Source organism: Theropithecus gelada, chromosome 13 (genome assembly GCF_003255815.1).
Source record: "Theropithecus gelada isolate Dixy chromosome 13, Tgel_1.0, whole genome shotgun sequence".
NCBI classification, from domain to species: domain Eukaryota; kingdom Metazoa; phylum Chordata; class Mammalia; order Primates; family Cercopithecidae; genus Theropithecus; species Theropithecus gelada.
In genome coordinates, this window is record NC_037681.1 from 66,842,398 (window position 1) to 66,868,581 (window position 26,184).

Consider the following 26,184-nt stretch of genomic DNA (forward strand, 5'->3'; position numbering starts at 1 on the left):
TATGCACTCATTGTCTCTGAAGTGTTGCTCTGAAGGCACCACTGACCATGTTTCAGAAGCAATGGGAAATCAAATGATGCAGCAGCTCCTACCTTGTGGGAGTTAATGCTCCAGTGGAGGAGATAAGCTGGAGAGTGGGAACCATTAGTCCACAGGCCATGATGCAGCTCAGTGTTGATGGCAGACTACAGGTGCTAAGAGAGCAGATATTTGGAAAATACAAACAATAGGCTGCCAAGAAAAACTGCAGCTGGGCCCCTCTCATGAATATCCATACAAAACTAACTTCAGCTGGTTCTTCCCATCCTTCCACATTCAGGCTCTGGTTTTGGGAAAAAAAGCAAAGACATGTCCACAGAGCGGGACTTCTTCATGAGGATGAAGTGCACGGTCACCAACAGAGGCCGTACTGTCAACCTCAAGTCAGCCACCTGGAAGGTAGGGCAACATCAGGCCTGGGTTGGAGTCCCAGGCGTAAGGCGATGGCAGTGTGGGGGATGCCTAAGACCCTACCCCCACCCCCAGCACTCGGCCCCATGTCTGATCCTTCCATGCCTATCTCAGGTCTTGCACTGCACGGGCCAAGTGAAAGTCTACAACAACTGCCCTCCTCACAATAGTCTGTGTGGCTACAAGGAGCCCCTGCTGTCCTGCCTCATCATCATGTGTGAACCGATCCAGCACCCATCCCACATGGACATTCCCCTGGACAGCAAGACCTTCCTGAGCCGCCACAGCATGGACATGAAGTTCACCTACTGTGATGACAGGTAGGGGGCCATAAGTGTGTATGCTGTGGGCAGAGATGGGTCTTACCTGTGTGTGGGGGGAGTTGTGCCTGTATTAAAGGTACGGAACTAGACATAGATGTGGTATTGCCGGGTGCCATGTTCATGGACCTGTGCCACTGTTTCATTGCATCAGTGCCCCTCAGAGGTTCCTGGTAGTGTATTTGGTGGTCTCCCATGGACAGAGTTACAGGGTCCATCTGCAGAGCTTTCCTGGTATGCAACTCTTCTCATCATTGTGGTGTGAACATATTTCTCCATACATGTATCAGGCTCCTGAGGAAATTCTCAAGGTGGTCTTCTGACCCAGGAGAAAGAGAAGAGTCTAGAGACTTCCATCTGTACTCCTGCTTTAGAGGCCAGTAAGGAGCATCAGCTTCTGCCCTGGAGACTGACCCTCTTCCATTACTGACTGAGCCTTTCCCTCTGCCTTATTCCTTCCTGCATGCAACTCCATTCTGGCCGTTGTTCAGCCATTTTGAAGGCTAAGATGAAGGTAGCTAAGCTGGACGCTAAACCCCCAGTGTCAGGCCCAGTGTCTCTTGGCAGTCACAGTAGTGATTAAGAGCATGGGCTTCAGGTCTAGATGGCCTAGGTTCAAATTTAGTAATAAATGTTCAGTGTTAGCTCTTATTATCACCTTTATTAGAGTTGTTGAAAGAATGCCTAAGACTGCTTATGTAAGTCATGCCATCTCGGGTTCTTAGCTCATTTAGAAGATTGAAGCAGGTGGGGAAGAGGCTGGAGTTGTCATAGGAGGGAGTATTTAGACACCCTATAGCTCCTAACTCCCCCACCAGCCCTGCCTCTGGGACTGTGGAGCCTGATGATGGGAAGTAGGAGGAAGATGGGGAGAACCGATGCCCGGAGCAATGCCCGGCCCTAGGGAGGGCAGGAAATGCAGAAGACTGGGCCTAGGGTAGGCCTGGCTTGAGTAAGTGCCACTGAGGCTTGCTGAGCAGCACACCCTGGATGTGCCCTTCCTGGCAGAGATCTCCCCGCCCGACCTCAGCTTTCTGCAGCATCTAGAGCCGCCATGTGTCCCAGGGTGATAGTTCCTGTGGCAGCTCTTTGTCACTCTTTTCTCATCTTCTAGGGTTTCTCCTCAGGAAACCCTGAGATCTCAGTTTCCCCTTCTCCAAAATAGAGATAACACTTTCTCAACCTGTCTCATGGGATTGTTGTAAAATGAGATAATGGCTGTGCAAGCACTTTGAGAAGTCAAGACACCACAACACATGTGAGGCTTCTTGTTATTGCTTATATCTTACTTCCTGTCCTTGGCCTCCTCCAAAGCAAAATCTTCCACTAAACTCAAGGAGCTGAAATCACTTCTGAAGGCAGTTAGTGGCTGGGGGGCAGGAAGAGGAAGAATCTGACCCCCAGATCAGCAAGAATCTGCCTTGTCTTAGCCAGCAGGAAACCACGGAACCCCAGGAAAAAAGCTCCTGCTCAGCCTCCCCCAGGCCTATCCACTTTTCTCTTATCAGCTGGACATCCCAAGGGCATCTGGTTTCTTCATGGGAGGGACCCTTCTCTCCAGGATGGGGTTTCTCTCCTCTGATTCCAGACTGGTCTGGTGTTGGTTGGTCGCCCCTTCTTAGAGTTGGCCACCACTTGTGGCATAATTTCAGAACTTTTGTAAAAGTATCCTTGAGTCATTCCTGTCCTTCAATTCTGACCACAGTAGGGCCAAGACTCACAGCTTTTGCAGCTAGTGGGAAGTTATATAAGTAGAAAGAAATGCTCTAACCTCATAGGGAGAAAATGTCATGTATGAAGCCTTTCGTCCTGGAACTTCGACACAGTCACCATTTATTGCACTTGGTGGTGGTGGTGGTGGTGGTGATAATGATGGTGGTTCAAGAAGAAGATCGCCCTTTTAGTGACAGGCACTGTAGGAATCCATGTTATAGGTAAAGTTATTTATCAGATGCAGTCTTTGTATTCAAGTGAACATTCTGGGCAGAAGACACAGCTTCATGCACCCCTCTCAGTAGTCTTGTGAGATAACATGGACAATCCCAGTGCATAGCTCCTGTGTCACTGGCTTTGAGGTGAAGTGGCTCAAGCTGACCTAGCCATATAGCCTGGGAGCATATATAGTGCTGTGGATGATGAAAGTCAGATATGTGCTTCACCCTGGTGAGTGAAGCACATCCGTAACGTGACTCCATAAGCACTCGGAAAACCCTACTGTCCCAGAAAATAACTTGGCATCCCTAGATAATAGAAGAGTTTTTTTTCAGTTTAAGATTTTGATCCTTGTTACAGTGAGAAGAAATCCTCTGGAAAGGGTAATTCAGCATTATCCTTTATTCATTATCTTGGTTTAAATGAGTTTCAGGTAATTTTCTTAAGGTACTAACCTTTGGACAAAAGAAGAGGGGGAGAAACACAAGGAATTGGATGTCTAAATGTGGCTGGAGAGGAAATGTACATAGAAAGGGGAAAGACGCTCTGCTGACTTCTTAGTTTGGCTCAGGGCTGGTAGGCAGGGTAGCTTCTGGCTTAAAGGAAGTATCAAGCCTCGTGATTTAGGACTTTGTGACTCATAATGTAGAGGGTGATATTGCTTATAAGTTCTGTGGGACACACTGCATTTTCAGCAAAATCTTGCCTTTCAAGAAATCTAATTACATGGCCCCAAGTCTGAATTCAGTGGTGCTGGAGAGCTGCATGTAGAAGCATTTAAAGACATAGAATGCTGTGTCACACAGAAGTTGTGTTTAACCGATTAGCAGATTAGTTAACAAGGGCACAGACATGGCTTAGACAGTTGATGAAGTGACTATTTTAAGTCCATAATCCCTAAGTGTTATATCTTAATTGCTTTGATGAGGCCTGGGATTTTTTGGTTTTGGTAGCTCGTTTTGTTTTCACTCGTTGTGTTGGGATGGGGAGAAGCATATGCACATGCACACATATACACACTCTCTGCCTCAATTCCCCTTCAGAGACAAATGCTGCAAAAACCAATGCCTGTCCATGATACCTAATGGGGTGTGAGGGGTTCTCCATTTTAATCAGAAAATTCACTAGGTTTAATGACATCTGCACAAGGGGCTGTGATTCCCACAAAGGGGATTGTTTTCCTACAAGAAAAGTTAGAATCTGAAGAAAATGTAGGGCAGTTAGAATCCACAAAATCAATTTTGAAGCAGTTTGGCACTTGTCTTAGATATACTGAGACCATAGACACGATCAAGCAAAAAAAGAAAAAGGGTCATGGAGAAAAAGATGAAAGCAGACAGGAAAGAAGGGAGAGAAGTGGAAGAGAAAAAGACAACTCTAATTTTACACTGAACTCTCAGGTCAAATCAGTTGAATCTGAAACAACCTATTCTGAAACATCTGAAATTGAATAAAGGAATACAGATAGTTCAAAATGCATTTGTCCTCCTGTTAATGAGGGATCAGAGTACCATATTAAGTCTTGCATTAATTATTTTAAAAATAGTAAATACTTTAAAAAGTAAATTTCATAACAGTTATGTCAATCACATTTATGTACCTATGGTCAACTGCTCTAGACAAGGGAGCAAGTTCAGTAGCAGGGTAAAAGAAAAATGTCCTGATTATTGATGGAATTAATGATCTTTTCTTCATTAATGACTCAGATATAGGCATTATACTCTGTTTCCCAAAATACTGAGCAACCAGTTACGAGCTGTCATTTATTGAGCATCTGCCATGTAACTGTGTGCCAGAGACCATTACATCAAAGTAAAAGAGATGATTCCTGATCTCCAGGAGTTGAGAGTTTGAGACATAAGCCATTTAATGAAACCACAGTGAATGGTACAAAATACAACATTCCATTTACCCAAAAGGAAGATAAAAGTTGTTCCCAAGTAGTTTAACTTTAAAATAGGGTGGTTCATTAAATTCATGTGGAGGTGCCATCTAGTGGTGAAAGAGAGAACTGTGAAGGAAGCCAAGCCATCAGGGAGATAGAAGCAAAGCCTTTCTAATTATCATATAATCCTACTAAGATTCTGTTAGTTTTAGGAGTCTTCCTGTATCTTAGAAATAAATTATAAAACCAAATTATGTGGATAGGAGCAGTGTCACGAGGGGAAAAGTTTTCAAAATTACAGTAAAAATTTCAAATCAACAAAGAGGGTCATACAATTTTTACAGGTAAAGAATTTGAGGGCAACCCTGTTTTATCATTGGATTCATGCAACATAGGACATACTAATATCAGGAGTTACAGTTTAATAAATCAAGATGCCTACATTCCAAGTTCTGTGGATAAATTTATGGTGAATTGTTTTTGTACAAAGAAGTTGAGAATAAGTAAAAATGGTAAAAGTGAGGGAAAGGTTGAGGATCCTAAAGATAATGTCAGTAAGGATAACTATAAATAAAGAGCCACAAGTTGTAAAACACACACACAACCTTCCTACGTATACACTTACCCCACAGGTACCCTGTAACACTCCACAGACAGGATAGAAATGGATTTCCCATTAATTACAGAGCTGGTTGTATAGATTTCATATAACCATGTAGTATTTGAGGAAAACACAAAGCTTAAGTACCGTTTAAAGCAAACAAAATCTAGATGAAAATACATTAAAACCAACCAACCAAAGGCACTGAAATCTGAGTTAGTGAACAGTGTAGGTATTAGTAAGGAAATGCAGTGTCAAAGCTTATAAGCACATATAGAAACCAAAATGAGATAAATCACGGGGTGCTGAGGAGAGGCGATGGGCAGAGTGTGGAAGGAAAGCAAGCCGACTTGAAGTATTTATTAGCAGATACATTCTTTGGAAAACAAATAGGTGGTTACGAAGTGTTTAAAACTTTTATCCTCTTAAACAGTTTAAATACTCTCTCACCATCTTGCTTACATGATTAATTTACCTAGCAAATCCTTTACTCGTGTAGGGAACGGGGTAAAAACTGCAGCCAGATCTTGCGTGACTCCAGGCAGTGGCATCTGAAGTCAAGGACTGTGGCGCTGCACCACACATGGATGGGTGCTGGCGATTACAAGCGGGGAAGAAGAGCGAGCCTTCTCAGGCCTTTGGGTGGTTTTTGTCTGCCACTTGAGGTGGCAGCACTCACACTGAAGCCAAGAGAATAATTTTTTTGCAAGCACTCTGCTATAGGTGGTGTATTTTGAATAGAGCTTCTAAACAGTTTTGAGAGTAAAGGGCAATGAATCATTCATTTTACATTTTGAAGGCACATCTCACTCTGAAGTCTGGAGCTCAGAGAGCTGGCCCACATATGCACTTGGGGTAACACCAACTTCAGAGTTTAACAACCCCCTTTAAAACCGTATTTCCTATTTCCTTTCATCCTTCCTCTGCCTCCTTGTGGCCGCCTATCTATCTGCATCTCTCTCCTCACTGCATCTTGGTCTGCTGTTTTTTGACTTTATTATTAAAAAGTATCCTCTGTTCTTATGTTTGAAATCTGGTGAATTAAGTCCTCGTACATTTCTCTCTTCTCTTAGAACAGCCCTACTGAGTTGACTTTTAAATTTACGGGTGACCTCCAACTGATTTTCTTTTTCCCAGTGAGTCAGGGGTCCTTAATTAGAAAGAAAGAAAGAAAAAAAAAAACAGTTCCCTGGCCCCTGATGGAGAGAGCAGATGAACCTGTGTTATCACAGCCCAGCTTGGAAGGCTTGTCTGGAGCCTGGGGGAAATGAGCGGGGAAGGCCCTTGTGTGCCGTAGGAGCGACCTTATAAACAAGCTCGGTTCATTAACCTCCCCACTGGCGTCTACGTGCCTGCACATGGGGGCGAATGACCATGAGCTTTAAGTTGGGGTTTCCTGGCTTTGTGAAGTTTGACAACTCAAATGTTCTTCAATTGTGTTTGGGATGTGGTGTATTTCCCAGTTTTTATAGTAGTCTGTTTAAAGGAATGAAGAAAGACATTAAATATTTATTTTAGTTGACAAGATAAATGAAAGCTGCTACTGGGAAGATATCTGGCAGTTCTGAAATCTAGGTTTGTTTGTCCACTTCCAAAACATGCCCATTGTGTGCCTTTGAATGGATGATACATTAATTAGATAAACATTTTATTATGAGGCTGATTATAATAAACATCTACTTTGAACATTTTAATTTAAAGATTGTAATCTCGAAAGGAAATTTAATTCCTTCGGAGAGTAGAAAGACATCTTTCCTAGCATGCCAGTAGACTCATTTTGGAGGGTCTCTAGAAAATTCTATACCTGCCCAGGAACAGAAGCAGTTTATCTGGCAAGTCGGTGAGCCTGTAGATGGCCAGGCCATTGTCAGCAGGGCTCACTCATGCAGTTCTAGTTCCCAGGCTAAGCTTGAAAGTCATCTGACCCAGCAGCGAAGCTAGTTGATCGTAGGACCAGCACTGTTCTGTCTCCTTGTTCCCCCCCGTCTCCACCTTTGCCAAGGTGTACTTGGGTGCCAGCCCCAGGGTCAGGTTGCCAGATAATGTATCCATTGCTAATGAGTTCAGAGACCTCTCTGCTCAGGGTCAAGTGAAGGGACAGATCCTTCTGCTCTGAGACTAGCTGGCTGGCACAAATGAGCTGCTAGGATCTCACTGGAGAAATCTCCATTGGGCTGAATCAGCTGAGACCTAAGCCTCTCAGCCCTGTTGAGCTGCTCCTTGTTTGACAAAGGCTTTAACCTCCAAAGTCTCACCCAAGCAGAGAACTTGTCTCTTCTCTGCCCACTTCAAAACCAGATGCCTTACAGAATGAAGAAAGGATAGACAGAATATCATGACAGGTTCTGCGTGTGTGTGTGTGTGTGCATGTGCGCATGTGTGTGTGCATGCACATTGAGACAGTTAATCGCGTTATTCTAGAAAGAAAAGTAGATCCTTAGTGCCCAGGTTCCTTAGCAGTGCTGGGATAGACAGGTGTCTGTCTGTACCGTAGGTTCAAAGAGAAAATCAATCTACTGGTCAGCTGTTGAGGTTTTTACTAAGCACCCATTATAGAGGAAGCAAAAGGAGAAAGTGGTCGCTGAGTTCAGGGGTTGACAGCCTAGGATGTGAGGAGACAAATGCATAATTTTCTGTAATACTGTGCATACTCCTTAGGACTTCATGAGAGATGTCATGCTGGAGGAACTGGAGAGGGCTCTGGGAAGAAGATGAGGCTTTGAGCTGGTCCTGGAGGTGTCAGGGCTTGGAGAAGAGGGGAGAAGAGAAGGCATAAAGCTTCTGCAGCAAGAATGAGTTTTCCAGGCATGGGGAACTGAGGGGAGAGGGGTCTTCCATGACAGAGGGTGCATAACATTTTACAGATGAGTTGAAAATCGAATTGCTCAAAAGGTGGAGAGTAGGTTCTCGGGGGAACTGAAAGTTAGGCAGCATTTACTCTTGGTCTGGTTGGCAAAAGTGAAAGTTGTAGATACTCAAATAGGGGTGTGGCAGGATGCAAATAGTATTTTAGGGCAATTTGGTCTGACAGACATATGAAAGCTGAACTGTTTGGGGGATGGGTTTAGAGTAGAGACAGGAAATAAGGAGCCACTGCTTCCGCTTTCCCCTCCGTGTTATTGATCCCCTACAAGGATAAATTACAGGACTGTATCCAGGAGTCATGCCTTCTGAAGTAGAGTTGTAATAATGAGACTGTGGCATCACTTCTAACTTGTGATAGGCCAAGTAAACAAGACAGTGAAGCCATTATTTAAAGTTTGTGAGAGAACCTAGATTTTGAGAGATAATATGGAGGTATGATATAGCCTAATATAATAGGACATGATATTGGGTAAAGCGGCCAACCTGGTGGTTCTCAGGCAGGGCTTTTTTTTATTTTAGGGATTCCAGCACAGAACAAAGGGTCCTAAGAGTGTTAAGTGATCCTTCATGGTTCTCCACATGTACCCCTTCCTCTGCCCACTTCCCATCAAAACCAGATACCTTACAGAATGAAGAAAGGGACACTGAAATGACAGCCAAGTGCTGTCATCTCAGAGCTTCCTAATGGAGTATGATAAGGCACATTTCTGTGACTATGATTTAGTATTTCTTCCTCTCAGCACCTCCTTGCCACCCTCCTTTCCTTGAAATGTGGGGGACAAGTGGAAAAAGTCATGGAAGGCAAACCTGGTGTCTGAAGGCACCTGAGGTCACAGGCAGGCCCTGCAGAAAAGTGAAGGTTTAAGCACAGACTGCCTCTGCCTGCCTGGACTCCCTCTCACATGCTGGTTGACACAGAGACAAAGGTGGCTCTACCTGGGGCCACATCATTTTCATGTTTCATTTATACTGCCTTCTACTAGAATGAGCTTGACCTAGCAACTAGAGGCCCCAGTTTTCATTCTTGCTGTGTCCCTGGACACCTGTGTAGGCATCAAGCAATTGTCTGCCCTTCCTGGATGTCTACTCCCTCATCTGCAAAAACCTGGAGTTGAGCCCCTTCCAGTGGTACTTGGAGAACAGACATGTGTGTGTACCGGGGTGGTGGGGAGAGGGAGTCCTCAGAACTGGTGCTTTTCTCTCCTCCCAAACATGGCTTCAGGAAGGGCAGGACCAACAGGGGTTTGGTTAAACCTGCAATTGTAGATTGAGCACAGTGTTCTTTTGCTTGGATACATGGTACAACGAGAAAGTCTGGATTGTGTTCGTCTGCATGTGTGTGTTTGATTTGCCTTCTGGGGTTAGCTGCTGCCTACATGCTGTGCTAAGTTAATATGGTCTTTTTTCCTTACATGCTGCCTTTTTGAAAACTCAGAATCACAGAACTGATTGGTTACCACCCTGAGGAGCTGCTTGGCCGCTCAGCCTATGAATTCTACCATGCGCTAGACTCCGAGAACATGACCAAGAGTCACCAGAACTGTGAGTTCTAGGAGTGCCCCTTGTGGCTTCCTTGTGTCTGTGGTATCTGGCCTTGCGTAGGGGGTGATTGGTGAGAAAGAAGACCAGGTCACTTCCTCCACAGAGCTGCTGTCTTGTGTGGCAGACAAGACTCATGCCCTCAAGATGGTTAGAAAACCAAGGCTGGCCACCAGCCTATAGACTCCTTGGTGCATATCAGAAAAAGGACACTTCCTCCAGGGAGACACACCCGTGCCAAGGTCCACAGCTGAGACACCTAGAGGGTGGGTTGAGTCTCAATCTCCCATACCACCTCCACGGAGTGCCTGTGTGCAGTCAGTGGTTTGTACACCCTGTGGAACAGCACTGTAGAGAGTGACATGTAATTCAACATATCATCAACTTGGGTGCATGCTGTACATTCGAGTACATACGTTCACAGAAGAGGAGGGCAGGGGGAGTTGAGGCAAGGACACTCGAGTTGGACCTTGAAGGATCAGGGAGGCTCAGGCTGAACAGAAGGGAAAATATTATGGGTCCAGCTTAACACATGTGTTGAGGTAGGCCACAGTTCTCAGAGAGCTTGCTTGCTGGATCAAGGGAGCTTTAGAAAAGGCTGTCCAGGCAACCCAGGGATGGCGTATGGAAACTCTGCTTTGCAGTTTGAAGGAAGCCTGAGTTGTGCAAGGACTCTAGAAGAGGGCTGCCCGATAGAACTTTCTGTAGTGGAAATGTTCTTGAAATGTGGCCAGAGAAACCGAGGAACTGAATTTTATACAATGTAGTTTTAATTAATTTAAATGTAAATATCCACACTTGGCTTGTAGCTACCATATTGGACAGAGAAGTTCTAGAGTGTATCCTTGGCTATGTTCCCAATTCAGGCTTCCTATAGGCAGGTGATCCAGGACCATTCCCTTGAATCCATGCAACTCATCACTGTGCAAGGGCTCTGGGCCTATAACCCTGTACTTGGCCCACTGGGGGTGATGTAACTTGGTAGAATTGATTCCTGCCCTAAGGGGTCTTATTTCTGAGGAAAAAAAGAGGACTGTGGGCTCTGTGGGAACAAGTGGCTCATATCTTTAACCTCAGTATCTAGCATAGGGTCTGGTACAGAACAGGCACTAAATGCACTATATAAACCCATGGGCAAAACTATATTTGGAAAAGAATGCTTCAAAACAAGTGCCCACAGTGGTACAGACAGTGGTGCTGAGAGGATTATGGGAGGATTAAAAATGGGTAAAATAAGTCTGAGAAGATTCCCAATGGCCCTGCTGGCAAGGGAGAAAATGAAGTGCAGCCATTTGTCCATGGTTCCTAAATCCATCCATCTATCCCAAGGCTAGGGCAGCCAAGTTCAGAGCAGCCAACAGAGCCACAACCCCGCAAGCTGTATGTGAACATGGTTAACACTCTTAAGGAGTGAGATCTTTTCTTTCTTATTGGTTCCTCTGCCTCTTCCTCATGGCTTTGGGTTTGATTTGACAGTACAACAGGGCCCATTATGATTATCTCAGAGAAGCTTCTCACTGTGCTCTCTGGCAAAACACACACACACACACACACACAACAACAACAGCAACAACAACCACCACCACCACCTAGATTCAGCCCCACTCAGGAACCCAGAAATGGGGTAGGCGTGGAGGTACTCTTTTATGCCTGTGAATGTGACCCCACCTTAGCCTGCCCAAGCTTTGAAATTGTAACATCTGGTTCCAGCCTTCCCTTTGGGATTCCTTCATGCTTCCTGGTCCCTGAGGGGTTCCTGTTTTCAAAGGCAGGTGACAGAATCATCCAGGCACTGGGACTCAGGGGCCCAGGCTCTGGCCCAGCCGACGCACTGATTTCCCAGGGCCCGGCTTTCTGGACCTTCCTGACTTTAGATGTAAAACTAGGGAAAAGTCTAGCCTTCCTTCCAAGCTAAGGGTGAAGCCAAAGCAAGGGACAAATGTAAAAATTTCTGGGAATTCTTGGAGGACGGTATTGTCTTTTATCTTCTAGGATGGGAAAGCAGAAGAAGCTACTGTCAAAGGAAAGAAAAATTGTGACTTCTCACTAGGCATATAAAAAGGATTTTCCCTCTTGTTCTTCTTTAGAACATCTTCAATCTATAAAAAGGGTTAGGATAAAAATGGTTCATGTTTTCTGCTGACTCTAGAGAAAATAAGGTGCTTTTCACTGAATCCATGTATTTACGCATTAGGCACACTAAAAGGTAATTCACAGCCCAAATAGAAATCACAGGCTCTCTCTCACCCTGATGGAGCCAAGTAAAGCTGCCCTGAGCTCAGAAACCCGTAGCTAGCAAAGGGACAAGCCCACATCCAGCAAAGGGAAATCTGCATGGGTTGGAAATTGGGTTAATGACAGTTATAACTGACAGGAGAGCTTGCCCCTTGCCCCTGACCCGTGTCTCTCATTTGTCCTTGAGGTTTTGCAAATAAAGTTGCACTACAGAGTCACACACATGCTCTAGAATAACTGGACGCTCAGGTTTGAGACGGGTCCAGAGTCACACACCGGGGTCCCCCACTGACACCCATGTGTGTCTTAGTCTGTAAAGGTTTACCGTTGAAATGCCTGGAGAAGCTCAAACAGATTTAGATCATTGAAAGCTGTAATTTCCAAATGGATTAATAATTTGTACATTGTTACTCTGGGGGCGAGGTTAGGGGTCAGTTTGCCTTTGTTATATGAGGATATTATGTGCTGTTAGGCTTTTTATGGCCTTTAATCTTATTTTCCTATCTATTAAGCAGCAGGCCCTTCACTAAGGCTGGCATTAATGACCAGATGATTAGAAAGCTGGCGTTAATTATATTCTACTGACAGAGCAGGCCCTTGCCTGCAATTGTTAGAAATGCAGTTAAAACCTTTGCTTGCTGCACTGTTTGATCAAAAAGAGTAAGAGCCCTGAATTTGGTTTGCATTAAGGAGCGTCTAAATAAGTTAAATACAGGCACTTGAAATTGTGCAAGAATCATTTTAGTGCAGCAGAGGAGCCTCTGGCACAGCTAAAGGGAGAGCAGAGAGGATAAAAGTTATTTCCTTGGTTGAGTCCATGATGGTTTAGGACAGTGGCAACAGCAAATTTGGTCTTCCCAGTGATTTGTGGACCCAGTTAAGAGACCGTTTGTACTAGGAGCCACAAGACGTGCTGTGTAGCTCAGACTCTGTCACTATTGTCTTGTAAGCTGTGAAGCAAATCATAACCCTCTAGCCTCAGTTTCCTTGTATTAAAAGAAAATATTTATCCTTCCTGTGGCACAGGATTTTGTTTAAAAGATTAGACAAGATGATACAACCACTTTGGAAATAACTTGGCAGCTTCTTACAAACATATACTTTACATGTAATCCAGCAATTGCACTCCTAGCTGCACCCACGAGAAATGAAAATATGTCCATACAAAGATTTATGCACAAATGTTTACAGCAACCAAAAACTGAAAACAACTCAAACATTCATCAACAGGCAGATGGATAAACAAATTATGGTACATCCATGCAACGGAATACAACTCACTGATGAAAAGGAATAAACCACAAATGCCTGCAACACCATGATGAATCTCAAAACATGCTGAGTGTAGAGAAGCCAGACACAAGAGTAGATACTCCTATACAATTCCACTTACATGGAAATCTAGAAAAGACAATTCGAATATATAGTGGCACAAGCAGAAGAGTGGTTGCCTGGAACCAGGGTGGGAATGAAGACTGCCTAGAGGCATAAAAAATGGGGTAGTGGGGGTGGTGATGGAAAAGTTATACGCCTTCACTGTACATGTGTCAAAACTTGTTGAACTGTATACTTCAAATGGGTGTGTGTTTTATTGAAGGTAAATTTGACCACAATGACATTTATTTTTAAAAATTAAGAGCAAACAGAAAAAGCTTAGACTAGGAATCTTTAATTTGAACTATAATTCTGTCTACTGTTTCCACTGAGGTGGAATCACTCAGTAGTTTTAAGCCTCAGTTTCTTCAGCTGTAAAGTGGGAATAATAACAGGCACCCCATGGTGTTGCCTATGAAATGCAGTGATGATGACCTAATCCTTAGTGAGTGCCCTATGTGCCAGGCACTGTTCTAAATGCTTTGCAGAAATGAATTCATCTTATCAGATAGTTTTGAACACTATACAAATGTAAGTTACAGGAATTCTTGCACCTTGCAGGTGCTTGTTAAATTTTGAAGAGGAAAGCAAAACGTAAGTGTAAAGGATTACTAAACTGCACTAGTATGAAGACAGCCACATTTTTCAGCTGGACGGGGCTGGTGAATGGGGAGGAGGCCTGCAAGCCTACCAGGAGAACCTGGATATCCTCCCAAGTGGCCCCTCATGACACTCTCTACCAACATGTAACAAATTGTGACAGGGCATGGGCACAATACGTATTAGCACCTCTAAGAAAGAGGTGGCTTTTCCTATACAAAATTTGTTGGTGACAGTTGGTCAACACTTATGTACCTGATAAGCCATGTAGATACATTCAATCCTCAGTACAAATGGCAGTGGTATACTGGGTAGCTAATGATGACGATTATTACCATTACTACTATTATTATCAATATCCTACTTTGCAGAGGAAACCAAAACCAAGAAGGATTGTTCCTTTCTCAAAATCCCCAAACTAGCAAGATTTCCCAATCCTCCCTCCATGCTCTTTCCTAACGTCTCTGTGATTTGGGAGCTTCTGAGCTGGAGTTCTGTAAATTCCCGAGGAATGGGCAGTTCAGAAAAATACCAAAAATTCTAACATTATTAGACTTTAAAGAGATGTATTGATTCATTTTGAATGGCAGAAGATGGAGCATTCTGGACTGGGGAAGGACAGTCCTGTGATGTGAAACCCTTCCCCAAGGTAGACAATAAAAGCACTTTTTAAATGAACACTTAGTAGAACAATCTAGAAGAGGAAAAACCTCATAAGCAGGAAGCCTAGCTGGGCAGCTGGGAGAAGGAGTGTAAGAGATTTATTACAGCTTATGAAGAGACTGTGTGGGCTGCCAGGGTCCCAGACCTTTCTCAACCCCAACTGAGAAAGGGTGAGGTGGTTTGCCTCTGCCTTTGCTGTGGATCACAAACCTTCACCGCACCGAAAGGTGGCAAGCCTGACAGATGACCTGGAAAAATCAAAGATATCAATTTTTTAAATGCTTTTATTCATAAGCAGGTATTGGTGGTGGGTCTGCTGCAAAGAAAAAAAAAAAAAAAACTGCCCTGAGGTTAGGCTTTCTCCAAGCTGCTTAGAAGTCCCCCAACCTGAAGTGCTTGACAGGGGATGGCTCCCCTTACCCAGTGTGAAGGGGCTTCTTCCCATTGAACCCCGTGAAGAAAGCAAGGCAGGTTCTGGTCTTGGTTCTGCTTATAGCTGAGCTGGTCTGTGAGCCCAACTTGTCCAGGGATTGGGGATGGGCCACTGCACCGCTGCACAGTGAGTGGGTCCCTCCCTCAGTAGACAGCCTTGGGCAAGTCACTTCACCTCTTCTCACCTCTTTTTCCTAGATTTAAAATGAAGAGTTGGCTGAGGTGATCTCTAAGCTCCCTCCCAGGTCACTCTGCCTGGTCCTCACTGTCCTGGTGCCCTGTTCTGTCTGTTCTTCTGCAGATTAGACTGCCCTCCCATGGGATGTGCTGAGCCTGTGGTGCACACCCCTGCCCCACCTCCCTAAGCTCAGCTCTGTTTCTCCCCTAGTGTGCACCAAGGGCCAGGTAGTAAGTGGCCAGTACCGGATGCTCGCAAAACATGGGGGCTACGTGTGGCTGGAAACCCAGGGGACAGTCATCTACAACCCTCGCAACCTGCAGCCCCAGTGCATCATGTGTGTCAACTACGTTCTGAGGTGAGTGTGTGAGGGCTGGCAGGCCTTGGTGCAGGGTATGTGGGGGTGCCCAAGCTTCCCAGATTGAGGATGATAGGCCTAGGAGATGCCAGGCCTCTCAGCGCCCTGGGCACCACCTCAGGGAGCTCTTGCACGGCTAACGCTAGTGACTGAGAGGATTCCTGTGGATGTCTTGGAACAGTGGGATACTGGGTTGGGATTTTTTTTCTGCCCTTTCCCTGTCATCTGTCATTTATGCCATGCATCTGACCCAGGTGGGGAGGCAGATAGCACACAGTAGTCAATATTTTCTGAATGGGGGAAAAGGAAAGAGAATTGGTCATGCTTTTGGGAAAAAAAGATGTCATGCCTTCACTCTATAGTACCTGGAAAGAAAGCTAGAGGAGGTCATTTCTAGTTGTTTCTAGCAATAGGGAAAAACAAAAGCATTCAGACCTCATACATACTACCCCACTCAAGTGCAATAATATTTAATAAAACACAATCCGAAATGGACATACATTCAGAGGATACCCCTGTTGTCACTACCTCCATGGCTCACACACTTCTATTGTGTGGTTCTTTATAAGATGCCAATGCCTGGGGTCCTACCCATTTTTTGTCTGAGAGCTTAGCTGTCAGGGTTTCCATGCATCTAGGGAAGCAGAAGTTTTCTAGAAAATGTGGAAGGTCTGAACGGCTCTTTTCCCCCATTAGTGAGATTGAGAAGAATGACGTGGTGTTCTCCATGGACCAGACGGAATCCCTGTTCAAGCCCCACCTGATGGCCATGAACAGCATCTTTGATAGCAGTGGCAAGGGGGCTGTGTCTGAGAAGAGTAACTTCCTATTCACCAAGCTAAAGGAGGAGCCTGAGGAGCTGGCCCAGCTGGCTCCCACCCCAGGAGACGCTATCATCTCTCTGGATTTCGGTGGGTGCTTCTTAGCTAAGCCAGGCCCCTGGAACCCTGTTGGGGCTGGGAAGAGTTCTTACCATAACAGGCCTCCCTGGCTACAGCTTTTTCTTAACCAGAGCTACCCCAGCCCCTTCCCCAAGTCTTGTTAATCACCTGTTAGAGGCCAGGCTCTGCTGAGCACAAAAGACCACCACACGTTTCTGCCCTGATAAGACCATCCCATATCCGACCTCAGCAAGTGCTGTATGAGGAGGGGTTAAGAGAGGACGCTCCCCTGAGGAGTCGATTCTCCACCACGGGTGGTGAGAGTCTGAGATGAGAGGGAGGGGAGAGGTGAGGGATCTGCTCCGAGGCAGCTTGGACACTGTCAAAGAGAAGGGGCCAATTCCTACCAGGGTCTGGAAGGACAGATTGCTTATTTAGGCAGAGAGCTAAGTTGGAATAATGTTGGGAAGGATAATTCCAAAAACACAGAGAACATATCGAGGCCTGGGATTAAGCCCTCAAACCAACGACTTCATTAAAGTGTCTGCCTGTCTCTAGGGATGTAAGTCACTGGGGACCCCAGCAGGGTTTTCAGCCCTCTGCTGCTCCTATCCTGGAAACACCCTTGAAGCCCCATGCTCCCCAGTTAGCAACCCACTGCCACCCTCTCCTGGCCTTGCTGTGGCTGCAAGAGTGGTGCTCACCCTGGACTGTGTCAGCCCCTTTTAGATGCGTTCCACAGCAGCCACGTGAGGATTGCAGCTGAAGAGAATTTCAAATGCAGCGGGCCCTTGGCCAGTAGGTCTCGAAGCTTGTTTGTGGCAGTACTGAGGCAAATAGCCCAATTCTCCTCTCATACCTTCCTTGTCTACCCTTCCGGATTGCTCCTTAGGGAACAGTGGCTCCTACTATATTTAGTCTCTGAAAATTAAATGTTCCAGGAGACTGTTCCCTTTACAGGGAGTCTCTACATTGACTCAGCCAGAGTCAGAGGCCCGTGTGTCCCAGCTAAGCCCCAGGGTGTGCCTAGCCCCAGGCATGCCTTCCAGACCCTCTTAGGGCCTTCTCTGCAGTGTTTGGGACTCGTCTGCCTTGGGGTGAGCCCGATGGTTGTGGGTGTTCACCTCCCAGGCCCTTGTCTCCACAGGGAATCAGAACTTCGAGGAGTCCTCAGCCTATGGCAAGGCCATCCTGCCCCCGAGCCAGCCGTGGGCCACAGAGTTGAGGAGCCACAGCACCCAGAGCGAGGCTGGGAGCCTGCCTGCCTTCACCATGCCCCAGGCAGCCGCCCCGGGCAGCACCACCCCCAGTGCCACCAGCAGCAGCAGCTGCTCCACGGTGAGCAGCCCTCTTAAGGCGAGCACACAGAGAGGGCTCCTTATGTATGACTGCTGCCAGATGGCTGAAGGGACATTTGGGACAGGTACTGTCCTTCTCCTTCTCCAGTTATCACAGAGCCCCCTAGCGTGGCCGTGACACTTACCTACCAGGTATCAGAGCTATTTCCTTCCTTTCAGTGTTCATCCCCCAACCCCACTGAAATAAGCTCCTTGAAGGGCTTTGAGCCCCCAGCTCAGGGTCTGTGCAGGGCAGTAACATCCCATATGTGGCATAGAGCTGCAGTTTGCACAGCCCTGCTGGCCGCAGCCTGTATTCTGTTTGTTCTTCAAGAAGGACAACCTGTGAAGCGATAGTAGCCTCATTTTATGAGGAGGAGACTGGAGTTGAAAAAGGTTGATGAATTGACCTAATTCATACAGCTTGTTAATTAGTGGCCCCTCTACAAATAGTTTTGTGGTGGAATGGAATTGAACCTTTGGGTCCGGGAATGCATTTCTTCTTCCGTGCTGGAGTTCTGGGGAGACCAGTGCCATATCTTTGACTCTGTCCCCCTCCTTCCTGGCCCCTAGCCCAATAGCCCTGAAGACTATTATACATCTTTGGATAACGACCTGAAGATTGAAGTGATTGAGAAGCTCTTCGCCATGGACACAGAGGCCAAGGACCAATGCAGTACCCAGGTAGGTGGCTGTGGAGATCAGGGTAGGGTGTGTGCCTGAACAAGGTGAGAGTGCAGGCTAATGGAACCTGTGGTCACCCCCTCCTCCCACTGTCAAATCCAGTTCTTCCAGCATATCTATCTCCTTAGATAACTTTCTTAGTGCACATGAAAACCGAAATACCACTGCACCTTTCTTTAAACAGGCCCTACATTTAACAAGCATAGCCAAATGCAAAAAACATGTATAAACATAGGGGACAATCCCTTTACAAACACATTCATCTTGTGATTTAAAAAAATGATCATTTTATATGAAATGCATTTTAAAATAACATCTGTTTGACAATTTTGCATTTACATAAACTTTTCAGGAACACATTTATTACATAAGGCCAGTGTTCTTGCAAAAACTATGTAAACAAGGATAAGGTAGAGGGAGGGGTACATGTCTTACAAAACCCCAGGGAAAACCATTAATCCCCCATTTATCTTAGTCTTGAGTTCAACCAGATTTCTGCTTTACCATTTAGTTTGTATCTTGATCCTACTTGGCACAAATCCCAGCTACTCTGCAAAACGTTCCCTATTTTAGCTTTTCTATCACCCTCCCTCCTCAGAACTCCTGTAGTATGTATCATGTGGCACTTAATCACAACTATCTGCTTCTGCTCCTTAAAGATTGAAGGTAGAAACTGTTTTCCGCATCTGCTTATATTCCCTGTAGCGTCCGTCATGATACAGCCATGCTAAGGGATGATCTGAGTATCTGCTGATTGGAACCAAAGTCCTTCTATCCCTGGGGTCTGGCTATTCCTCTGCAAGAGTCCACAGATGGACCTGGACACTCATTGCTTGCTTAGGCCCGCGCCAGCTTACAGGAGGGAGAAGAGGACAAAAAAGCCACAGTGTGCACCACAGGCCTAAGCATTGTAGGACAAGGACAACCACCACAGGCTGGAGTAGACAGGGCTGGCTCGGCTTCAAGAGAGAAGGCGGGCTCTGGCAGGTGGGATGGAGAGAGGAGAACATTTCTCAATGTGCAGGGTGAAGAGGGGGTCACCTTGGGAGAAGGCTGTACATGACACAAGGTCATGTACATGACACAGCGAAGTCTGAGGTTTTCCTGATAGGCCCTAGGGAGCCAGTGGAGGTGTTTGAGCAGCACTGTGAAATGGTACTTGAGATGAATGGCTCTGCAGGAGCCGAGTTGGAATAGTGTTTGTGAGGTCGTACCAACCCCCTTGCCTCTTTGCCCGTGCTGTCTCCCCTCAGACGGATTTCAATGAGCTGGACTTGGAGACACTGGCACCCTATATTCCCATGGACGGGGAAGACTTCCAGCTGAGCCCCATCTGCCCCGAGGAGCGGCTCTTGGCGGAGAACCCACAGTCCACCCCCCAGCACTGCTTCAGTGCCATGACAAACATCTTCCAGCCACTGGCCCCTGTAGCCCCGCACAGTCCCTTCCTCCTGGACAAGTTTCAGCAGCAGCTGGAGAGCAAGAAAACAGAGCCCGAGCACCGGCCCATGTCCTCCATCTTCTTTGATGCCGGAAGCAAAGCATCCCTGCCACCATGCTGTGGCCAGGCCAGCACCCCTCTCTCTTCCATGGGGGGCAGATCCAATACCCAGTGGCCCCCAGATCCACCATTACATTTTGGGCCCACAAAGTGGGCCGTCGGGGATCAGCGCACAGAATTCTTGGGAGCGGCACCATTGGGGCCCCCTGTCTCCCCGCCCCACGTCTCCACATTCAAGACAAGGTAAGTGGCAGACACTCGGCTGCACCAGTAGGGCCGGAACAGAGAAGCACCCACTAGTGAGATAGCTGGACCCCCAGGGAGGCCCCTGCCCCTCTCCACAGCCATCTGATACCCCATTTAGCCCTTCTCTGAGCTCAGACTTTGGGGAATCACCTTGAGCCATGTGAGGCCTAGCGTAGGACAGGTTTTTATCTGGGCTGGAGGAGACTGAGGGCAGGCAAAGAAGTGGCTTGTTGAGAGCCCTGTACCTCAGTGTCTCCCTCCGAACTATCACCAGAATGCCTTTCTTATCTGGGTTCATCATCTGAGCCACAGAACACAGAAAACTGAGTGATGATTTTCCCTGGTTGAAAAAAGCAAAAAGATGCCCATGCCTCCCCCTTGCCTTTTGACTGCCCCCAGGTCCCCACCACTGCAGCCTCTCCGAGCTGTGCCCAGGCTCCAGAAGTGCCTTCCCATCTCCCCAGCATGCTCATTTCACCAGCTGAGAGCTCGCTGGGCTAAGCCACAGTGGTTGGTACATGACCTGCCACTCCCAGGGGCCGGTGGTACTTGACCTTTAGAGAGCAGCCTAACTAGTTTTCAGTGGGAGCAAAAGGCAGGGGAGAGATGGAGCAGAAGAAACCACCTAAGGACTAACACTACCCAGCCAAGCGGCCACCGTCCCCAGACCAGGAGGCTTGAGCCCTTCAGCATCTTACAGCTGAGGAAGGAGGCAGAGCTTGGGCTTGGCCTGCGGGTACACAGCCTGCCTCTGAGACTCTGTCTTTTGGGTCTTTGAGTCATCACAGGCATAAGCATTGGGCCTGGAAGGGCCCCTAAGATGAGAAGGCACGGGGTGGCATGAGGCTTCAGACTCCCTCATAGCCTGCTCTCTCGGGCTTGCAGGTCTGCAAAGGGTTTTGGGGCTCGAGGCCCAGACGTGCTGAGCCCGGCCATGGTAGCCCTCTCCAACAAGCTGAAGCTGAAGCGACAGCTGGAGTATGAAGAGCAAGCCTTCCAGGACCTGAGTGGGGTGAGCCATCCCGACTGGCCACAGGGGCCTGTCCATAGACCTTAGGGAACCCAGGGCTGCTGAGAGGGGTGGGGATATGGCCCTTTCAAGCCAGTGACAGCCCTGTTTCAGGCCCACCCAACCCACCCAGTCTGGGGACCTGGTTTTCTGGCCCTTTCCCCTTTCCATCTGCCCTTCTTACTCCCAGGGGGACCCACCTGGTGGCAGCACTTCACATTTGATGTGGAAACGGATGAAGAACCTCAGGGGTGGGAGCTGCCCTTTGATGCCGGACAAGCCACTGAGCGCAAATGTCCCCAATGGTGAGCAGCGGCCACAGGCCTAGGCCTCCTGGGGGTTCTGCTGGAAGGACTGGGGCTCAGGAGCCTATCCTGGTTCTTCCATTCACTCACCACAGACCGTACCTGCCTCTCTGAGCCTTGTTAGAATGGGGTGATATCCTCTGTCCCTCCCCCAGTCCCACACACCCAACTTTTCCATTTCCACTCTGACTTAGATGATGCCATCAGAGGGTCCTGAAGGCTGGCTGTAGTTCTGGTGACTCTGAGCACCTTTTATAAAGGAAAGGGATGCTAGGGCTTCCTGGCCTCTCCCCTGCCTCAGGCCAGTGCTACCGTCACCCTCTGACTTTGGTCTTTCAGGTAAGTTCACCCAAAATCCTGTGAGGGGCCTGGGCCATCCCCTGAGACATCTGCCGCTGCCACAGCCTCCATCTGCCGTCAGTCCCGGGGAGAACAGCAAGAGCAGGTTCCCCGCACAGTGCTATGCCACGCAGTACCAGGACTACAGCCTGTCGTCAGCCCACAAGGTGTCAGGTGGGTGTACTCAGGATCCAATGCCGGGGGAAGCCCACCTCTATTTTTTTTTCCAGCGTCTGCACAGTGCCAGGCACAGGGAAGTGCTTGACTTGAAGTCACATGTCCAGGACTCAGGTCTCCTTGGATTTAGGGAACCTCCTCACAAGTTCCTTGTGACATCAGTGACCAGGCCCCCCACGGGGTGGGTCTGAGACACAACTAAAAAACTCAGGCTAGAATACTGAAGGAAGAATGCAGACCACTACTTGCTGCCCACAGTGGGCTGAACACTGGGTTGGCCACCCCTAGAACACTGTCCCACTGTTGACTGACAAGACCACTTTCAGAAGAAAGAGCGGGCAGCCACAGTGGTGAGGGCCTGTTGAAGAGAAAGTTCAGAGAGTTGGGAAGGGGTCTGGGCAGAGGATCTCTGGTCTATGCAGGGACGAGCTTGCTGCGTGGAGAAGGGAGTGCTCCTTCCCTGGGGCTTCAGAGGGAATCCTCCCATGATCAGGTGCCATCCAGGGCTCTTTCCACCCTGAGAATCCCGGAGCCTTCCCACTTCCTCAGTTCTTCATGTGGATGTGTTTTTTTTAAGTCCCTTGGGCACACTGGGGTGTCACTCTGAGTTCGGGCAGGTGCTGAGAGCATGCCGAAACTTGCTGCAGGGAGAGCAGCCTGGAAAGCTCTGGTAGGCCCACCCCACTGGAATTGGTTCAACTGCAGGCACCGATGCCTGCCTTCAACCCTGGGCCACCTTCGTCTTGATAGTATCTTGTGAAACATAGATGTCTTCATGAGGTTTCTGTTTGGCATGAAAATAATTCGTGGTTTACGGAAACACATACCAGGCCCCTGTCCTAAAAGGCAATTTCCTCAGCAGTAGAGTTTGGGGAAAGTTCTAGTTCTGTGCTTCAGAGTCCAGGCTGTAGAACCGCCAGACAGCCCTGGCTTAAATTCTGGCTCTGCTGTTGAGTTCAGTGACTAGTATACATTTATGTGCAGTAAGAGGTAGCCAGCACTATTCTTCCTGTTATGAAGCCCACAAGTTACCTTGAATATTGAAATCAAGGGGAAATCATATTCTTTTCAAAAGAATTGAATCATATTAAACTCTCTTCTGACCATGAATAAGAGAAGTTAGCAAGGGATGGTGAGCAGGTATCCATTGATACTGTCCACAGGAGCAGTCAAGTTGGGGAGGCAGGCATGGACCCCAGCAAGGACCTGGGCTAGGAGGTGCAGGAGGGAATGGCCTCCTGCAGAACGAGGAACGAGGCTCTGCAGATAGGGCAAGGGAAGGAAGGTGGGCATCTGACATGGGAGGGGCAGAACGCAGGGCTTCCAGGCTCTCTGCTGCCACCTAAGCCTTTCCTCCCTGGGATGGGGCCTGTGTGCGTACTGGGAATGTCCCCTCTGCCACTCACTGGTCTGCCTCCTCAGCAGAATAGAACAGAGGCAAGAAGAAAGGACTGCTGAGGGTGGTGACTGGAAACTGGATTTTCAGACCCTTGAATCTTGAGGCAGTCTGTGTATGCGTGTATATGTGTGTGTTCTGCATGCTCTGTGTATGTGAGCATAGATGCCAGGTGGTTCAGAACTCCCTCTCAGCCTTTCCTCCCTGCTGCCAGCAGGCATGGGGTCAGCAACCCCAGGCTCTTGCTGAAGCCTCCACCTCCCTGTGCTGCAGCCCGCACCTCGCGCTGTCCTCTTTCTTGGGTCTCAGCCCCCCACCTGAGGCAATGGGTCTGAAGGCAGACACGTTCCCCAGGCATGCAGCAGACCATGGGGGAGACACCACTGAAGGAGCAGAGTGAAATTAGGGCTGCCCTGTTGGTATTGCCCAGTCACTTTTCCAGATGTTTGATTTAGGCCTTTAAGTTATGGTACCAACCCTTCTTTCAGGCATGGCAAGCCGGCTGCTCGGGCCCTCGTTTGAGTCCTACCTGCTGCCTGAACTGACCAGATATGACTGTGAGGTGAACGTGCCCGTGCTGGGAAGCTCCACGCTCCTGCAAGGAGGGGACCTCCTCAGAGCCCTGGACCAGGCCACCTGAGCCAGGCCTTCCACCTGGGCAGCACCTCTGCCGACACCGTCCCACCAGCTTCACTCTCTCCATCTGTTTTTGTAACTAGGTATTTCTAACACCAGCACACTATTTACAAGATGGACTTACCTGGCAGACTTGCCCAGGTCACCACGCAGTGGCCTTTTTCTGAGATGCTCACTTTATTATCCCTATTTTTAAAGTACACAATTGTTTTACCTGTTCTGAAATGTTCTTAAATTTTGTAAGATTTTTTTTCCTCCCCACCCTTCAATTACTTCTAATTTATATTATCTATAGGTTTCTCTCCCTTTCTCTCCTTCTCACACACAACTGTCCACACTAACAAGTTTGGTGCATGTCTGTTCTCCTGTAGGGAGAGCGTTAGCTTCATTTTACTAAAAAGATTCCTCGTTACTGTTGTTGCCAAAGAGAAACAAAAATGATGTTGCTTTCCCAGCTTGTGGCTTCTCCCTCGCAGAGCCCTTCTCCTTTCTTTTTTAAAACTAATCACCATATTGTAAATTTCAGGGTTTTTTGGTTTAAGCTGACTCTGCTCTGATTTTGGAAAAAAAGAAATGTGAAGGGTCAACTCCAACGTATGTGGTTATCTGTGAAGGTTGCACAGCGTGGCTTTTCCTAAACTGGTGTTTTTCCCCCGCATTCGGTGGATTTTTTATTATTATTCAAAAACATAACTGAGTTTTTTTAAAAGAGAAAATTTATATCTGGGTTAAGTGTTTATCATATATATGGGTACTTTGTAATATCTAAAACCTTAGAAACGGAAATGGAATCCTGCTCACAAAATCACTTTAAGATCTTTTCAAAGCTGTTAATTTTTCTTGGTGTTGTGGACACTGCAGACTTGTCCAGTGCTCCCACGGCCTGTACGGCCACTGTGGAAGGCCTCCCTCTGTCGGCTTTTTGCCATCTGTGCTATGCCATAGGTGTGACAATCCGAGCAGTGGAGTCATTCAGTGGGAGCACTGCGCGCTATCCCCTCATGTTCTCTATGTACTATGTATGTATGTATGTATTATTATTGCTGCCAAGAGGGTCTGATGGCACATTGTGGGGTCGGGGGGTGGGGCGGGGAAGTGCTCTAACTTTTCTTAAGGTTTTGTTGCTAGCCCTTCAAGTGCACTGAGCTATGTGACTCGGATGGTCTTTCACACGGCACATTTAGACATTTCCAAAACTACCATGAGATGGTTTAGATGGGAATTCATGCAAATGAGGGGTCAGAAATGGTATAGTGACCCGGTCCACGTCCTCCAAGCTCACGACCTTGGAGCCCCGTGGAGCTGGACTGAGGAGGAGGCTGCACAGCGGGAGAGCAGCTGGTCCAGACCAGCCTTGCAGCCCCCCTGAGCTGGCAGCCAGATGGCCCTGCAAGGCCTCCAGGGATGGCCCCGAGCTGCAGGCCCTGGCTGAGGTCTCTGGGTCGGGCAGTGACAGGTATAGGTAGGAAGCACTGAAAATAGCGTTCCCACAGCACATTGCAACTCACTGGGTAAGAGGGACGACACCTCTGGTTTTTCAATACCAATTACATGGAACTTTTCTGTAATGGGTACAACGAAGAAGTTTCTAAAAACCCACACAAAGCACATTAGGCCAACTATTTAGTAAGCCCGGATGGACTTATTGCCAGAAACAAAAAGTAGCTTTCAAAAGAAATTTAAGTTATATGAGAAATTCCTTAGTCATGGTGTTGTCTAAATCATATTTTAGCTGCACAGCGTTACCCCACACAGGGTGGCAGAACTTGAAGGGTTACTGACATGTAAATGCTGGTATTTGATTTCCTGTGTGTGTTGCCCTGGCATTAAGGGCATTTTACCCTTGCAATTTTACTAAAACACTGAAAAATATTCCAAGCTTCATATTAACCCTACCTGTCAACGTAACGATTTCATGAACATTATTATATTGTCGAATTCCTACTGACAACATTATAACTGTATGGGAGCTTAACTTTATAAGGAAATGTATTTTGACACTGGTATCTTATTAAAGTATTCTGATCCTACCACTGCTGGTGGCTCTTATTTCCTGTGGATTTATCATGGGTTATGCCAATGTAAAGTGAAATATTTATTAAGTAGTTTATAGAAATTGAACATTAGCACAGACCTTTATGAGACTACTGAAGTGAGCTGATAAGACTGGTGAAGGAAAGACTGTTGTTAAATACTCGGCAGTTGACTAAGTCTGAAAATTCATATTGTATCTTCCTTATT

The 26,184-nt window shown here is 47.2% G+C and overlaps 1 protein-coding gene across 2 annotated transcripts in view; it reads left to right on the forward strand.

The window, feature by feature from the left end:
* EPAS1 (endothelial PAS domain protein 1) overlaps window positions 1-25,974 on the forward strand; it is a 90,344-nt gene extending 64,370 nt beyond the window's left edge. Inside the window, exons 5-16 of one of the 2 annotated variants that reach the window (XM_025405670.1) lie at window positions 320-438; window positions 565-770; window positions 9,489-9,595; window positions 15,285-15,432; window positions 16,129-16,343; window positions 17,461-17,651; window positions 18,224-18,334; window positions 19,588-20,078; window positions 20,967-21,093; window positions 21,281-21,395; window positions 21,735-21,908; window positions 23,796-25,974. In XM_025405670.1, coding sequence (XP_025261455.1) covers window positions 320-438; window positions 565-770; window positions 9,489-9,595; window positions 15,285-15,432; window positions 16,129-16,343; window positions 17,461-17,651; window positions 18,224-18,334; window positions 19,588-20,078; window positions 20,967-21,093; window positions 21,281-21,395; window positions 21,735-21,908; window positions 23,796-23,947 — 2,156 coding nt within the window. In that variant the 3' untranslated portion in view covers window positions 23,948-25,974. Of the gene's footprint in view, window positions 1-319; window positions 439-564; window positions 771-9,488; window positions 9,596-15,284; window positions 15,433-16,128; window positions 16,344-17,460; window positions 17,652-18,223; window positions 18,335-19,587; window positions 20,079-20,966; window positions 21,094-21,280; window positions 21,396-21,734; window positions 22,233-23,795 lie in introns of those variants that run through there. The other variant, XM_025405669.1, reaches the window with a different exon arrangement.
* The last annotated feature ends 210 nt before the right edge of the window (window positions 25,975-26,184 follow it).